Here is a 17611-nt window from a genome sequence, read left to right on the forward strand (position 1 = left end):
GGGGCTCAGAGAAGGCTCCAGGGGCTCTGTGACCATGACATTGTCTGCAAACATCTTTTTTTTTTTAAGATTTTATATATTCATTATAGAGAGGAGAGAGAGAGAGAGAGAGAGAGAGAGAGAGAGAGAACGGGGGAGGAGCAGGAAGCATCCCATATGTGCCTTGACCAGGCAAGCCCAGGGTTTTGAACTGGCAACCTCAGTGTTTCCAGGTTGACGCTTTATCCACTGCGCCACCACAGGTCAGGCCTGCAAATATCATTTTCTGGGGAAAGGAGCCTCACTTTTGTCAGGTTGTCAAAAAAGTTTATGTTCTTCAAAATGTTTAAATCACTAGTCTAATCTGGCCAAGTCGCTTTATAGATGGGGAAGGCCTTGGGGAGCATGGTGTCCTCGGATCTCAGTGGGTGAGGGGCAGGGCAGAGTGCAGGTTATGTCCCTCTGTGCCTGGTTTGTCCTGAAATAAGCCAGGGACTATTCACGGGAGCGGCCAATAGCATGAGGGACTCACTCTGGTGGGTGGTCTCAGTGCCCACCAGTCAATGTGTAACTGTCTGTAGTGCTCCTGAGCCATTTACCATCCCAGACATTGATTAGAGCTGGTGGCACAGGGGACTGACAGGTGTGCCGGTGGGCAGGTGGTGTGGGAGGAGGAAGGCAGAGCTGAGGGGGCTGCCAGGTTTGCTAAATTCAATCTTTCAATGAGCACAACCGACGCTCTCCCCCTCCACCCCCTCTGCCCCGTCCCCCAGGGAGGCAAAAATGACTTATGCCCTTTGCTTGCTCCCAGAAGCATCAGTCTGGTGGGGGAGACACCTTCCCTTCCAAACACACAGGCGAGTAGAATGTAAGGTAGACAGGACAGGGAGAAAGTCATTCTCATAGCTTTGGCCTTGGAAATTTAATCAAGCCAACAAGACTGCCGAGGCTTGACCTTAAGGTCATCTGGTCAGTCCAAGCAGAACTCGGTTTGGCTCGGCCAATGTATGCATGCTCCATAGGTGTGGTGAGCTCCGGTGGGTGGTCTCGGGAGGCCCAGGGACCTGCACAGATCCTTGTCTGACCCTGTTTGGCCCAGTCCCCTAGGAGCTTTCTCTCGGCATCTTTTCTGTGCTGTGCTCAGTGCCTGACAGCAGGCACACAGGTCAGGCCAGCACCTCCTGCTGTGATCATCTGTGCCTAGGCGGGCTCCCCCGAGGGCCTCCTGGGCTGGAGCACGTGCAGACCTCTGCTTTCTTGGCTCCCACTGGGTGTACATCAGCCTGGACTGCCATGTGCCTCTGTCAGCAGCTTCCCAGGTAATCAATAGAGTCCGTACATGGCCTGGTTGTGGCTCCCAAGCCCTGTGTGGTCCTAGCTGCTAGTTTCCTAGACAACCTGCAGTGTCACAGCTTCCGCTTTTCTGAAAATTTCTGAACTACATCAAAACAAAACCCTGCCAAGCTGACACCTGGCTTATTTAAGAGTATTACCTTACTCAATAATTCCCCCCCCCCCAAATTCACGGGGAGATCTTTTGTGGATTCTCTTCTGTTAAAGAGGTTAAAAGGAGTTAAAGAAGGTAGGCAGCCAGAGGTCAAGTCCTTGGCCAGTCAAGAGCTGGCTAACCTTGGGCGGTCCCTTCCTCTGTCTGTCTCCCCATGCACGTGGTGCAGGGGCTGGGACAGGGTCCCAGTGGCCTTGCCAGCTCTGCCGCGGAACGAAAGAGACCCCAGCAAATGGCCTTCTCTCTCCCCACAGCCACGTATAACCCGGAGCTCCCTGGAAAACAGTCCTTTCTCTACAACGAGGACAACAAGTGGATCCCTGCGCTGTAGTGACCGCACAGGGGCCTGGGGAAAGCCCTGGTCACCAGCTGCCCCACCCACGTTCCCCAGGGCCTTCATTCAGAGAACTCGTGCTGTATGTGTGACAGCTGACCACGTGGGGGGCCGCTCTGCCACCCCGGCCTGGTGTTGCCACTGGGCTGCTGCCTTTGTCCTGGTCTGGAGCTGCCTCCTGGAGACTGGACCCCTTGCCCCCGCTGACCCCCTGGTTTCCCGAGGAGAAATGAGAAGTGGACAGAACCTCCCTCCGTGCTTCTGCCATGCACCTGCCAGGCCGGCTTCCACAGACTTCCCCTCCCTCAGATGCTAGGGGCTCCTGAAGCACGGATTCCGGGGGGGAAGAAGCAAGTGCCCTGCCTGGAAGCCTGGTGCCGGGCGGGGCTCTGGGGCCCAGAGTGCACCTGCAGGGGCGACGGCACAGGGCTGCGGCCTGGGCACACTACCATCCTTCTGGCCTTGGCTTTCAGCTTCCTCCGGGGGCTCCAGGAGCTGGGAAGGCTCAGAGGTGCTTGTGACAGAGACATGAAGGGGTTGCCCGGGCCCCTCACCACCCCCAGCAGCTAAGCCTCCGCATCTCACCTTCAGGAAGAACACGGCAGCCAGTCACATGGTCATTTGTGCTCATCACCCACCCACCTTGAGGAGAGGCTGCCACATTCATTTACTGGTTCTGTGTTCAACAGCACATGTGGGCAGGACCCTGCTGGAGCCAGAGCTCCGGGGAACAGAGGTTCCCAGGGTGGGGTGGGGTGGGGGGGCCTGGAAGTCACGCAACACCCTGAGACTACAGGTTCTTACTTCCACCCAACCTTGCCCCTCCCCGGGGCTGGTCTCCGTCCCCTCCCTGACTTCCTGCTTGAGTTTGACACAGTCTTTAATGTAGCTTTTCTGGCCTGTCAAATCATTTCCCCTTGGCAAGAGGAAAAGATCCCCAAAGAACCAGGGGTAAATGGAAGTCACCGCACCTGCCCTCCTTCCCCGGGCACCGGCGCCGTCTCTCGCTTTGGTCTGTGGAACTGACTCTCCGTGGCGGCGGGGCGGCGGCGCAGTCCGTACTCTGCTCCCGGCACCAGCAAGGCCTGTCACTTCCCCTTCGCTCCCTCCTGTGACTTTTCTCTGGGAATGTTACATCCACGGCCTTCTTGTCAGAACTGGCCGCTGATTGGCTCTGCATTTGGGGAGGGTTTGGAGGGATGGATAAACATCCAATTAAACGGAATTCTTGCTTCTCACAAAAGCTGGCTTTCATGTGACCCCCAGCCTCCCTCAAAGTGCCCCCTTGCTTTGGCCGGAGCGCTGCGCGAGGAGCAGCGGCGATCTGGATCCAAAGGCAGCCTGTGCTTCCGTCCTGATGGGTCCTTACCCTCTCCTCCAAGTTAAGAGTTGGATCAGAATTTGGGGGCTCAAGGTCAAGCACTTCCAGGGATTGGCGGGCAATGCATGGAACAGAAAGGTGAGGCAGGGTGAGGGGGTCCGGGAGCTGAGGTTGCTGCTTCCCTGCAGGGGCATCCAACATGGGCCCAGCACACTGTTGCCAGAATCTGGGAAACCTTTCAAATGTGCAGTTGCTCGAGTTGAGATATTTACGGCCCTATTTCCATTAAAAATTAATTATTTTGTTAGGGCCAAAGGAAACTCTTCTGTGAGCCATGAGTTGCCCACTTGGGTGCTAGATGTTCTGGAAGACCCTTTCAAGGATGACACCTTGAGCTGTAACTTCTCTTTGACCCCAGACTTTGACAATGGGGCCAGACCCCATGGCCTTGGTTTTTAGGTCCCTCTGACCCTGGGGTACCTTAGCAGGCTGTTGGGAGCAGCCAGCCCTGGGGTCACTGCAGGCAGAGGCTGGGGGGTAATGCGTCAGAAGAGAAGACAGGCCTCTCTTCTCCCCGAGCAGTGGGGCTGAGCACTGGCAGGTAAAGACTGTCTCTCCAGAAGGAGCCGCCTCCACGCGGTGTCAGGAAAGAAGGAAGCCTGGGAAGAGAGCACCAGGGCTGCCCCCGGCCCTTCAAATTCTGTGTTCTACATAAGACAAGACTGGAGCCGAGACCCTGGGCTCAGAGAGGCTTGATCGTCTCTCGCCTCCCTTAAGATGTGATGTGCTTGCTCACCGCTCTGTGCAGGCCAGTGGCTCTCAAGGCCTGACAGCTCGTTAAGATCCTCTTGGGGCCCTGGCCAGTTGGCTCAGTGGTAGAGTGTCGGCCTGGTGTGCAGGAGTCCCAGGTTCGATTCCCGGCCAGGGCACACAGGAGAAGCACCCATCTGCTTCTCCACCCCTCCCCCTCTCCTTTCTCTCTGTCTCTCTCTTTCCCTCCCGCAGCCAAGGCTCCATTGGAGCAAAGTTGGCCCAGGCACTGAGGATGGCTCTGTGGCCTCTGCCTCAGGCGCTAGAATGGCTCTGGTTGCAACAGAGCGACGCCCCAGATGGGCAGAGCATCGCCCCCTGGTGGGCAGGCGGGTGGATCCCGGTCAGGCGCATGTAGGAGTCTGTCTGACTGCCTCCCTGTTTCCAACTTCAGAAAAATACAAAAAAAAGAAGAAGAAAAAAAGATCCTCTTGGGAGCTGTTGTAGAGACAGCGTGCCCAGGCCCCAACCCTCAGAGTTCTGATCTAATTGATCTGCGGGAGGGTCTGGGGATCGGTATCTGTTCTCAAGTTCTCAGTGTGGTTACACTGTGTCTATTTAGGGTTAGGATAGGCTGATAGTTTAATAAAATGTGTTCCAAACGTGATTGTGCATGCAGTTCGCTTGGAGAGCTTGTGAAAAGGCGAATTCCGTAGGTCTGGGGTAAGGCATTTCTTTTCCTTTCTTCTCTAAAGTATTGAAATATAGTTGACACAGAACTTTGTATGTTTTAGGTGTAAGCATTTCTTACACATTCCCAAGTGGTAGTCAAGCTGCTGACCCACAGACCACACTTAAGAGTGGCAAAGGTCTAAAAAAATACACTTCATTGTTCAACTTTTCATCTAACCTTCCGTTTGTCCCTTCCTTCTTTCCTCCCTCCCTCCCTCCCTCCCTCCCTCCCTCCCTCCCTCCCTCCTTCCCTCCCTCCCTCTCTCCCTCCCTTCCGTCCTTCCCTCCCTCCTTTCTTCCTATCTCTCCCTCCTTCCCTCCCTCCCTCCCTCCCTTCTTTCCCTCCCTCCCCTCCCCTTCTCATTTACTCATTCATGCATTCCCTCACCCGGGCCTTCCTTATTCCTCGCTGTCTCCCCTCACTCACTGACTGTCTACTAGGCAGAAGCTCCCTGCAGGCAGGGGCTGCATCTCTGCCGGCCATCAGCTGCTTTTCTAAAGGAACCGCCTGTTTAGAAAGGACTTACCTTCACTCCTTTCACCATTTCCACTCTTTGGCGTGAAAGACAACCCTGGAATGGCTGCTGTTGGGTTCAGGAGCCCTCCTCCGTGACCTCCCAGGACGGTGCCGGATTTCCTCCTGCAGGCTTGCAGGGCTCTGTGAGGTCCGGGAGCCCTTTCTGGGCCTTGGCAGTCCTCCCCACACGTGGAGGGGAGGAGAAATGGGCCCCAGTGGAGCTGTCCAGCTCCATTCCTGCACCCTGAACCCTGCGGCAGGCTCTGCACCGGTACCGGCAGTCCCCTGTGTGTGTGTGACCCAGCCAGAGGCCAGCAGGTGACAGAGCCCTCAGGGCTTGTACAATTCTGGCCCTTTTAGAGGAGTGGTTCTCAAACTTGATTGCACATGATAATCACCTAGGTCCCTCGTCAGCAAACTGCAGCTCGTGAGCCACATGCGGCTCTTTGGCCCCTTGAGTTTGGCTCTTCCACAAAATACCACGTGCGGGCACTACCTCGATAAGGAATGTACCTACCTATATAGTTTAAGTTTAAAAAATTTGGCTCTCAAAAGAAATTTTAATCGTGGTACTGTTGATATTTGGCTCTGTTGACTAATGAGTTTGCCGGCCACTGACCTAGGGGGCTTTAAAAGGCCCTACCCCTTGGAATGGAATTAATTGCTCCAGGGTCAGGGTCACTGTTGGGCTAAAAGCTGCCCATGTGATTCCAATGTGCAATCAAGGTTGCGAAGCACCGCCTTCCAGCCCCCCAGGTGGCCCTGGGAGGGGAGGTGGCAGGAGGCACAGGAAGGAGGGAAACGAACAGATGCTGAGGACCTCAGTGTGCCTGGCGACGTGCCGACACTGTGTCCACGCTCTGCCCTCTCACCCTCACACATCGCCCGCGGTGGCATCCGGGGTGACGCCACAGCAGCAGGGGGCCTGGAGCGGGCAGAGCGGCTCTGGGTGCCCCACGCGGTCCTCGAGCAGCGCTGGGCAGGCCATGTTGGAGCCTGAGGCCACAGAAAGCATCAGTACTGATCCTGGCTTCAAAATTTTGATATTTTGTACATCATGAATTTTTTTTTTTGCCTTAACTATTAAAAAAAAACTACATTACATTGAACTATGATTTATCTTGATCACTGAGTTATTTGACCTCTTAATTTCTGCACCTGAAGCTAATGCCTTGTTTGCCTGACCCTAGTCCTGTCCCTCACCCCAAGCAGGGTCTTGGGAATGAGGACCATATATTCTGACCACCCGGGCTGGGAGGCCTTTAGAGACATCCATGGTTTTCAAGCTTTTTATTTTTTTTAATTGATTTTACAGATAAGGGGAGCGAGAAGTATCAACTCATAGTTGCTTCACTTTAGTTGTTCATTGATTGCTTACAGGGCAAGCCCAGGGTTTTGAACTGGTGACCTCAGTATTCTAGGTCGATACGCTATCCACTGTACCACCACAGATCAGTTTTCAAAAAATTTTAAAATAGTTCCATTCAGACAGAAGCTTATGTGTAACCCTAATATATAAGTGAAGAAAAGCAAAGCTGCTATGATAAAGTCTGGGACAATCCTTGAGGACTGCATGCTGTCCCCTCACTCACATCATGGTGGCCTTTGAGACCCACCAGAGAACCCTGGGCTCTAAAGATGAGAGTTACAAATGACCTGTGTGGTCCACACCCCGCATTTCATAAGCAAAGAAACTGAGGGCTAGAGGTGGCAGTGTGCTGGTAAGCCAGGGAAGATAGGGAGGGAAGGAGGAAGGGAAGGAGGGAGGGAGGAAGGAAGGGAGGGAGGGAGGGAAAGAGAGAGGGAGGAAAGAAGGAGTGATTTGTGATTCTTTCTTTAGGGAAAATAAAAGCCTTGATTTGTAACACTGTCAAGTCCTGTGGTGTAAATACTCCCACCAACAGGAGGTCACTGACCAACCACTGAGTTGAGAAGAGATGAGCATATCGCTTCTGTGAGCTGGTGGGGCAGGTTCCAGGGAAAACGACTTAGCCGAGAGCACAGGGGCAGAGTTGGCACAAGGACTCAGGTCACATGGCTCCTCGCCCTGGGCTCTGCCCACTGGCCCCAGCAGCGAGGTCCTCAACAAGGTCGTCCTGGATCCTCCCCAGGACTTCTTTATGTCCAGTCAACAATCTTCAGTTCATCATACTCAGCCTGTGGGACCTCACAGGACAGAGACCTGGGCGTCAGGATTCTGCTGCCCTCCAGGTGGGGACCTGTGCCGTGCAGGGCCCAGCACTCACCACTGCCCTTCAAGTCCAGGGCAGACCGCTCGCTTACAGGGAAGGAAGGGGCCAGGCCTTATCCACTTTCACCCTCTCTTCCTGGACTACGTTCACAAAAGGAACAAGTGTTGCATTTGACATAATACATAGGCAGAATTTTATTACTAAATACTATATGAGTATACAAAATGCATAATTGAATAACAACTAAAAAAATAATCCAAGAAATGTGAAATACACATTTTTTGAAATGATAAAAACGTATCCATGAAAAATATAAAATGTTGCATATATACATAATATATACTTATATATATATATAACATAAGTGAGAATTGTACATGGGAAATGTGTACAACAGTGAGCAGGAGGCCTGGCGCGGGTGTTCACCCAGCAGCTGCTTTGTTCTGGTCAGTCCGTTCTATTTACATCCGGCATGGAGGAAGTCGTGAGAGAGAGGGTGTATCCACCACAGTGTCTTTAAAAGTCATTTGCTCTGAAAATCAAGAGTGTTCAAGTTAACTGACCAGGAGTGGGAAACCCTTGGCCTGAAGTTGAGGGAGTGACCGCGAATGGGGGCCGGACAGCAGCCACGTCAGTCTGGGGAGAGCAGGTCCGGCTGCACCGTCCGGAGAGGCAGGCAGCCTGCAGGGCGATGCAGAGAAGGGAGCAGTCTGTGGGGGACGCTAACCACGGTGACACCGTCTCTGGTTGAGCATCTCTGGCAGGACTTGGGAGAGTCGATTCAAGCGTGAGGCGGGGGTTCAGATCAGGCCCCCTCCCAGGTCCCTTCCTGGCGCTGACATCTGCCCCTCCAGGGCCTTGTCCCTCAGAGAAGGCGTTCCAGCAGCAGCACTGAGGCGTGAGGAGAGTTGTGTGTGGCGCGGGGCACTGGCAGCTGGCTCCCTGCCTGGCGTGCACCCCCACCCCCGGGGGCCTCACAGCTCCTTCAGGGTGACCTGAATCTTGCCGTCATGCTCCCCCATGTCCAGCAGGAAGGCGACATGGTTGCTGTAATGCTGAATGATGTTGTTGTCCATGTTGACCAAGATTCTGCAAGAGAAGAGATGTGGTCAGACTGTGAGAAGTCCCTTGTTTTCAGGGCCTCTGAGTGACAAGGATGATAGTAATGGTTACTATATATCAAGTACCCCAACATTTCAAGCACCTCATGGACTTTCTCTGATCTTTATAATAACCTACAAGGTTGGTGTTCACTATCCCACTTTATTTTATTTTTAAAAATCTATGTATTGATTTTAGAGAGAGAGAGAGAGAGGAAGGGAGGAAGAGAGAGACAGAAACATAGATGTGTTCCTGTATGTGCCCTGACTGGGGATTGAACTCACAACCTTTTCATCTCAGGTCAATGCTCTAACCGACTGAGCTATCTGGCCAGGGCCCCTGTCCCACTCTACAGGGGAGGGCACAATGCCCAAGTGGCCGAGCCACAACTCGAGCCAGGCCTGCCAGCTAGCATGCCTACCTACTGTGCCAGGGTGCCTCCCTTAATACATATGAGTATGGATACTTTTGAGCAAATACCAGGTAGATCTGGGGAAGACACCATGCTCCTTAGTCACCGGGCCACACTGAGGACTCAGACACAGACTGTGGGTTCAAGAGCAGGAGGTGTGGTGGGTGGACCAGTGTGGTTTAGGTTCAACAGGAGACTGCGATGTGTCACTCAGATGTGCTTGTCTGAGCCAGAGGCAGGTGCCACACAAGCCCACTCTAAGCGCCACCCCCAGGAAGCTGAGTCTCAGGGATGATACAACGGACTCATGGAGCTTGGCCTTCTCTCTCCCCAAACTCTTCAGGCAAGGACCTGGGCCAGCCTGAGAAGGACTGTTTGTTTCATAGGTGGCATTTACTGGGTACATCTAAGTGCCAAGGCACTGTGCGCATGCCCACGTGCACAGACTGAAGACCGCCTCCCTCCCGCTCCCCGGAGGGCCTCCCAGCGGCCCAGGCTCACACCTGTGCACAGGGATCCCAGACAGGCCCACGGACCCCTTCCCCTCAGAGGTCAGGGGCGACTGGGCCCTAGAGGCAGGGCTTGTCAGGAACTGCTGTCCCAGAATGAGGGCCTCTTGTCACTTGCTAGCTTCTAGCTGTCTTCTGTCCTGGTTTGCATGAAACCCCTGGCCAGCTGCCAGCAAAAACAATGTATTTGTTAATCTTTCAAGCATTCAGTGGTGCTTGTAAAGCTGATCATATCTATCTTTGTCCAGCGGACTTTCAGGAGGGTTCTATGAAAATAAACTAGGCCACTGATTAGAATTTCCTGCTCTTCAGATGAGGGAGGTGGCGAACGAGGCTGGCCTCTCCCAAGAGGTTTTTTGGAGACTCTTCTCATTGGGCACCTCAGACAGTCCTAGACCTGAGGTCTCCATGGCTGGGTGTGTGCGGGCGTGGGCTTCCTCCGAAGAGCCACCGGGGCGGTGCCCTGGGCGAGGGGCTGGCCTGGCCACAGCCTTTATTTGCTCATTGCTTAGTGGTTAGAGGAAAAAGCAGGAGGCAAGATAAAATAGTAGGTGTGTTAACAGGCTTTAGACAGGCCGGGAGTCTTTCTGCCAGTTACTAATTCTGACCCTGGGACTACTCAGAACCTCAGTTTCCTCTTCTATAGAAAGAGAGATAATCATACCAACTCAAAGGGTCATTGAGATGATCTGTGGGAGTAGCGAGCCTAGCACCTGGCATGTACGAAGTGCTCCCCAAATGGAAATTATAATTATGGTTTAACCAGCTGGCTGGGCTAAGGGGAAAGACTAGCAAGTGAGCCCTTGGGGCTAGGGGCTGGGGTCTCCTTACATATATTACGCCACACCCCAAATCACACACAGAAGCACTTCGCAGCCCCTAGCTGGCCGCAGTGGGGCTGCAGCCTGGGGGTGGGACAGGGCACCGAAGGGGACAGGGGATGTGGGGCTGGGCTTGTCTGGGCAAAGCAGAGCCTGCCCTCTGCTGTGAGCTGGATTCCGCTCCACTCTGGAGTGTGTGAGCCCCAGTTTGAAACCGAAACTTGGAAGAAAAAAAAACACACAAAAAATCCTAGACTCTCATACAACCAAAACCAAATGGATCCTTTCCCAGGGGCTGCAGGGCGCACACCTTCCCTACCCCGCCCCTGTGTGGGAACCGAGGGGGGTGGGGGAGGCAGGGCTGGGCCTGCCCGGAAGGAGGCCGCCTCTGGGCCCAGCTGGATGGAGCCTCAGCCGGGGTCTAAAACCAGCCTCACTTTACAGTCTGCTAACAAGGGGGAGACAAGGAGAGGTCACAGACAGCAGCCAGGGGACGATGCTCGGCACTTTCCACGGGCGGGCAGCAAGGTAGCCGGAGTTAGACTGTCCTGGGCAGGAAGGTGGGGTCGGAGCTGCGGACCGGTGCTGGGAGGGTTTCCCAGGACCCCGGGTCCTGGGTCCTCTGGGCAGGAACAGCAATGGCAGTTCCTCCCTGCCCGGCCCACACTGGGCTGGTGGAGTGGCCTGATTAACAAGGGCTGCCAAGGCCCAGCTCACGGGCTCCAACCAGGGCACTGAAGCCGGGGACGGCAGTCACCAGGTGGTCCTCCACCTGCCCCCCACCATGGGATCTCCTGGGAAAATAACTAAGGGCGCTGCAGCCCTGGGCACGAACCCCTCCTGGGCGCTGTCTGGGCCTGGAGGGTAAGGCCTTACTCCCCCTCCCCCTGCCCCGGCAGCTCTGAAGGCAGAGGAGGCCCCTGAAGGATCACGGTGGGGCTCCCTCAAAACCACACCCGATCCCAGTTCCCTTCCCTGACACAGGGCAGCCACCGCTTCTGGGAACCCTGACCGGGCAGGTGGCACCTCTGCAGGGTCTTTTGCCTCTGAGACTTGACTCTGCTGCTCCTGCCCCTGAATGCAGCTTATCACCTCTGAGCTTGTCTCCCCGTGTGCAGTGTGCGAGTCACGGTGCTGACCTCACAGTGCGACCGCGAGGCTGAGACATGCAGAGCGCACTATCCGAGAGAGTGGGTGTCCAGTGAACGGCAGTGACTACGTCATTACAGTCAAATGACTTGCTTATCCAGAAGCCTTGGGACTCACACCTGACCGAACCTTCCGACACCTGGCCCTGCACTTCCCCCACCTCCCACTCCTTTCCTTCCCAATGGTGACCATTGGTCTCTTCAGGAGGCCTTGGCCTGCCTGGGGCTCTCTACCCTACTCCTAATCCTCTCCACAAAGACAATTGCAAACACCACTCAGCTCTGAGCAGCAGGCCTACGCCAGTCAGAGCAGACCTGCTGGAGCTCCCTGAGCCAACATTTTAGAGGGAAAAGGGCAGAGCGGGGGAATGGGGCGGGAGAGAGGTACTGGGCACTTACCCCCGCTTGCATTTCTTGTAGACTTTGTAAATGTTCTCTTCAGGAAAGCCGTACTTCTCAGAGATCTGGAAGAGAATGGTAGGGGACTCACTGTCTGCAGCCCAGAGTGGACGCATACCCATTCTTTTATAGCATGACTTTTAATTTCCTAATTAGAAAAGTAATATAGGCCTAGATTGTAGAAAGATACAAAGAAGAAAATTACAATCACCCATAATCCTGTTTCCTAGAGAGAAACGCCATTAACACCTGGGTGTATTCCTTCCTGTCATTTGGCCATGTATATAGATAGGATTTTTATATTCCACATAGATAGTTCTACTTATCATTGTATATTATAAGCCTGCCCACATCACAACTAACTTGACAAACAGCATGTTCCTGGCTGTGAAATATCCCCGAGGGCATCCCTTCTGCCCTCAGCCCCCGCCAACGTCAGACATTTGCAGCGCTCCCTTGCTGAGGGCTTCTGTCCCCCAGCTGGCCGGTTTTGTGCTAACTACTCATGGACATGCTACAGGGCCTAGCTCATAAAGTTGCTGGAAGAACTAAATAGACTCGTCCACATAAAATAGTTCGGACAGTTCCTGGTGTAACAAGTGGTCAATGCTCAGTAAATGGTCACTGTTATTATTTTAGAAGTGGAGCAACAGGGATGCTCTTGCCATATTGTATGGGCATGGGCATGTGCATGTGTGGGGGTGAACCAAACATTTCCCCCTTCGATCAGGAATTGTTAATCCCACTGGACGAGTGTGGATGATAAGCTTGAAGAAGATAAGGCCTAGCCTAGAACCCAGGTCTCCTGCCCCATCACAGCCCAGAACACAGGAACTGCTTCGGCACTCACACAGCCCCGCCTGCACCCATTTCTCCCCAGAACTCCTCACGTTTCCCCTGGGGCAGAAGCACCTGGTCTGGGCCCAATTCCACCACCTGGAGTTGCAGAACTCTTACTCTGCTGAGCCTCAGTTTCCTCGCTTGTAAAATGGGTGCAATGCTGGGATGTACACAACAGGGTTGTCCTGCACAGGAACTGAGACAGTGATGTGAAGGGCCCGGCCCAGTGCCTGTCCCCTGGTGAGCGCTCAGCTGCAGGTTAGTGTTACTGACTGCCTTGAGGCGCTGCGAACGACAGGCCACGGGCTTCAGGCTGAGGTTGTCCTCACAGGGCCTTTGAGGAAGAGTGTCAGGTTCAGCTCCTCAGTTAGTTTCTGATTTGACAGAAATCCCTCCAGGCAAGAAATATTCTTAGACTATTTATCTTCTTGGCGATGGGACTAGAAGCTACCAGGAAGGTCTCAAGTCAATGTAAGCAAAAACTTGGGAACTTTCTAACCATAAATTATACAAAGACAACATAAGCTGCCCCATTAGGTAATGAGCTCTCCATCGTTGGAAGTATACAAGTCACGAGTGGCCACGCACTTGGGAGAGCTCCTGAAGAGAAAGCTCAGGCACTAGATGGGGAGCTGACCCTTTAAGGTACTATTCAATCCGAAGATTGAGTCTATATTCAGATGACATTTAATGGCCTTTTGTGAGCCCAGCTTCCTGGGGCTGGTGCCAAGCAGGGCTGATGCCAAGCAGAGCGGATGATATATGAAGAGAACAAGAGAGCGGAGCAGAGTGGAGAGAGCTTGGGCTGGAACAACATCTCTGTCACTTCCAGTAACCTTGGCAAGTCACCTGACCTCTGTCTGGGAGGCTGTTTCCTCATGGGAAATGAGGAGATAATAATAGTACCCACTTTGCGAGGCTGTTAGGAGAATATGGCGAGCTGGCCAATGTAATGTGCCCGACAAAATGACAGTATGCCTGACATAGTGGGTCTTCAGAAGGCAGGTAATGTTATGACCTGATTCATTTTTTCCTTCCACAGCCCAAGGTCTTGGCACCATCTGGCTTCTCTGAGTGGTTCGACCTTTCAGGACAGCTGGCCCTGGTGAGGCTGTTGGCACAGTCTTTAGCTGAGCCCCAAAGCCACTGTGGGTTTTGTTCGGGGCTGTTTCACCCACTCTCTGGTGATTTGGGGGGGCGGTGATTGGGGAAGATCTCTGCCCAGACACCATCTCCAGCCTCCCTGGCCAGCGCCACCCCCTCCACGCGCCCCAAGCCGACCACAAGCTACAGGTGAGGCCCCCTGGGAAAGAAAAGAGTGTCTCTGGGGCCTTGGCCTTTTTGGGTTTCATTCCCATTAAAATAGAAACAGGTTTGCAAAGCCAACAAAAAGCTCTGGCCTGTCAGACAGCTGCCATCAGATTAAGAAGGATTTACGGTGAGTGCGACTCCCAGGGTGGAGCCAGGGATCTGGTCACGAGATAACATCACAGAGGCATACCCCACCAGCCGGGCTCAGCGGGGGGGCCCCCCCACGTGGGGCGGGATAGGTGGGCCACCACTATGCTGACGTCCCAGGGTATTCCTTCCCCAGCCAGCCTTCTTGTGGAAACCAGAGGTGCGTTGGTGAAGGGTGAAGCGCGTACAGGGAGTACAGCGGGGTCTGGCCAGGCCTCTTACCGCGTTCCTGAGCCCCTTCAGGTCCGGGGTCTTCAGCATGAGGGCGTCAAACACTTCCTCGGTCTCCCTCCGCACATACAGCAGCACTGAGAAGCAAAGAGGGACTGTCAGCGCCACGAGGATGAACGGGTCTGGGAATGCCTCAGGGGATGGGGGAATCATAGGCTCTTTCTTAACATAAGATTGACTTCTGCAGAAAGCCCGGTCTTTGCCGAGGGTCTGTACAGGCGGAGCCCCTGGGCTCTGCAGGCCACGTGCACTTGCTCACACTATGCTGACTGGGAGGGGTGCGAACCCTGCCCCCACACCAGCCAGCTGTGACCTGAGAGGTTAACATCACCATGTCTCATTTTATCCGAATGGAAAATGGAGGTGGAACTGCCCCCTAATTCACAGAGCTGCCGTGGGAATTAACAATATGACATTTGGAAATGCCACCTGCAGAGTGAGGCTCACTTCAAGGTTGCTGAAAGCTTTGGATCTTAGCTGCTGGTTGGGGTCTCCCTGATGGTCACAGCAGTCCCCAGAGGTCTGGGCATGTGCTTTTCTCCCAGGAAGTCACAGATTTAGTGTCCAAGCCAGAAAGCCAGCTTTGGGAACCATACCCTACTCTCACCTCCATTAGAGAAAGGGAGGGGACCTGACCAACATAACCAGCCTGCTACCTTTGCCAGCTGCCCCAGGGCACCTCCGTCCAACAAGGTCAAAGGAGGCAGGAGCCCTCTAACTCCATGACTGTCTCTCTGAGAACCTTGGGTGCCCTCCTCCCCCCTCCCCCCAGCCTCAAGTCTTGGCCCGCCAGCTCTGAGGCAGAAAGCAGTCCACACACCCTTCCTGCTGGGATGGGTGCTTCCCCGGGCTGGAGGGGGGGCTCCTGGGGAGCTGGGGGAGGGTGGGCTCAGACCACTAAGAGGCGGGAGTGAGCCTACCTCTCTGCAGATCATCTTCCTTGGCCTGTTTGGAGGGCAGAGGCTCGAACTCCTCGGCAAAGGGCAGGCAGGCACGCTTCAGAGGCAGCCTGTGGGGATGGCAGAGGGGGGCTCTTCAGGAACCCAGGGGAACCCCCGAGTCCGGATGACCCTGCTGAGCCTCAGGGGCCTCAGAGGTGAAGCAGCCCCCCCCCCCCCATGAAGGCAGGCACAAGGCAGTGGGGCAGTGCTTAGAGGAGCATGTTCTGGAGGCGGACTGCCCGGTTCACTAGCTGGGTGACCTGGGGTGCGTCCCTTAGCCTCTCAGGGCTCCCATCTATAAAGTAGTCTGACAGTACACTAATAATAACACTATTTCACAAGGTTGTGAGGCTGCAGATGATGCATACTGCTGTTGAACAGTGTGTGCCCCACTGCAGAGCCTACATAAACGAGGACTATTGTTTTACCATCAACATTATTTTTTGAAAGAATCTGGTTGGCTATGAGTCAGTGGGAGGAGGAGGGTTGTGGGATTTGGAGTAAGACGAAGGATCCAGCCCGCCCCTGCTTCTTCACAGCGGGTGTGACCCTGGGCAAGTCACTTCACTTCTCTGCACCTGTTTCCTCATCCATGAGCACAGCAACAACCCCTGCTTGCAGCCTCACGGGGGCTGTTGTGAAGGGATAAGGGACATAATTTGGTGTCAAAGCACCTTATGAAAAGTACCTCTTGTCTACAGTGAAGAGACATATCAACAAATGACCTTCTAAAGTGCTGCCCACTGACAGAGAGCCCACCTGCTCTCGCCTCCTCCTAGCAGCCTTGTCCCCACCGGGTCCTTCTCATCTCATGATTTCTAGGCTGAGGCTGAGGGAGGCGCAGGGCCTGTCGCTGGGGGAGGGAGGGTGGAGGCCTCTCCCCTCCCAGGGGCGGAGGGGCCCTGCCCCCCCAGGGTCTTCCAGCCTGGCTTCCCCTCCTCTCTCTCCAGATCTGCACCGCCATCTCTGAGGCTTTCTCTTTTCCTTTTTACAAGCTGATGTCCCGCCAGAGATTCACCAGCTTTTCACATAAAACAAACCCATAAAAACCCAGGCAGTTTCAGCGAGAAAGGAGCATAAATCTAGGAGCTTGGGGGTTGGGGGCAGCGTCCCATGGCTGCTTCCTCTGGGCCCACCCTTGGCTTTGGGAGGAGGGCAGCGGAGGGGAAGGCAAAGGGGGGACAGGCGGGAGGCGCGGCCCTGGGCTGTGTCCGTACCTGCTGGAGCTGCCCTGTCCTGCCGAGGGCACCGCCTGGAATAGAGAAAAGACAGTGTCCGTCACATGCGCAAAGGGGCCCTCAGCTGCTGGAGGCTCTCTGGGAGGGGCAGTTGGTGGCTGGGGGGGGGGGATGCAGTCTCAGTGGCTCTCCAGCCCACTCTGCTCAGATAACAACCCTTAAGTGAGCTGAGACCTGAGTTGAAAGAAAGCATCCCGCCCCAGTGTGATGAGTTAGGGACTCAGTGACACTCAGGAGGTGCTAGAGGAGTGGTTGGCAGGATCCGTGAGTCCCACCTGAGCCCCGGCACGCCCAGAAGACCTGGAACTACGCACGGCCCGGGGACTGGGGCTGGCACCACGCACGGCCCGGGGACTGGGGCTGGCACCACGCACGGCCCCGGGGACTGGGGCTGGCACCACGCATGGCCCCGGGGACTGGGGCTGGCACCACGCACGGCCCCGGGGGCCGGGGCAGGGGCAGCGAGGGAGAGGCACTCTCCACCCCTCCTGCGCCCTGGCCTGTGCTGTCTGGGGCAGTCATCAGCAGTCCCATGAGAGAAGGCACTGAGGCCCAGGGAGCACAGGGCACCCCTGGGGTAACACCCGGCAGGGGGCAGTCAGGATTCAGAGGCCAGACTCAGGTTCCCCGCTCTTTCTGCGTCCCGGGGCGTCCCTCTCAGGCTACTTGTGCAAAGACTGGTTCTTCCTGCCCCCCCCCCCCAGAGTAGTGTTCACTGGCCACAGGGACCATCATCTCGAGGGGTCATCCCTCTACTTGACCTCTGGTTGGGAAAAGAGTGGGTTAATGCAGCTGCCGGTGCTGTGGCGGCTACAGCACCTATTCTGGGCAGTGCAGGGAAGATGGTGGACAGAGAAGGGGCTATGAATGTGTGCCGGGGCGACCCCAGTACTGGCTGCTCTTCTAGCTCTGTAATCTATCTTGTGCCCTAAAGGCTGTTTCTGCAAACATTCCCACCTAAACAGTGGTGAGTTATATAACCTCAAAGGAGCGAAATCGTCAAATGGTTTAATATAGAAGCAAACTAGTTGACAGGCTCTGGGATCTTGATTCTGCCACTGACTTGTTGTGCAACCTTGTCTGGAAGACAGGGATCCTAAGTCTCTGCCTCAAAGGGTGGCAGTGAGGGGGAGGGACCCAGTGCAGCAGAGGGCTGGCCCGGCGCCCCCGGCAGGCCGGGG

The 17611-nt window shown here is 54.9% G+C and overlaps 2 protein-coding genes across 3 annotated transcripts in view; one reads left to right on the top strand and one right to left on the bottom strand.

Annotated features, from left to right (window-relative positions):
- The window catches only part of STPG1 (sperm tail PG-rich repeat containing 1), a 42725-nt gene extending 39423 nt beyond the window's left edge, over window positions 1-3302 (top strand). The window contains exon 8 of the mRNA XM_066266572.1: window positions 1741-3302. Coding sequence (XP_066122669.1) covers window positions 1741-1817 — 77 coding nt within the window. The 3' untranslated portion in view covers window positions 1818-3302. The remainder of the gene's footprint in view (window positions 1-1740) is intronic.
- A 4205-nt stretch (window positions 3303-7507) lies between these two features.
- Window positions 7508-17611, bottom strand: part of GRHL3 (grainyhead like transcription factor 3) — a 34285-nt gene continuing 24181 nt past the window's right edge. For both annotated transcript variants that reach the window (XM_066270099.1, XM_066270098.1), the window contains exons 12-16: window positions 16410-16444; window positions 15172-15260; window positions 14243-14328; window positions 11723-11787; window positions 7508-8421 (exon numbers count right to left, since the gene is read on the bottom strand). In XM_066270099.1, coding sequence (XP_066126196.1) covers window positions 8307-8421; window positions 11723-11787; window positions 14243-14328; window positions 15172-15260; window positions 16410-16444 — 390 coding nt within the window. In that variant the 3' untranslated portion in view covers window positions 7508-8306. The remainder of the gene's footprint in view (window positions 8422-11722; window positions 11788-14242; window positions 14329-15171; window positions 15261-16409; window positions 16445-17611) is intronic.

This window comes from Saccopteryx bilineata, chromosome 3 (genome assembly GCF_036850765.1).
Source record: "Saccopteryx bilineata isolate mSacBil1 chromosome 3, mSacBil1_pri_phased_curated, whole genome shotgun sequence".
NCBI classification, from domain to species: domain Eukaryota; kingdom Metazoa; phylum Chordata; class Mammalia; order Chiroptera; family Emballonuridae; genus Saccopteryx; species Saccopteryx bilineata.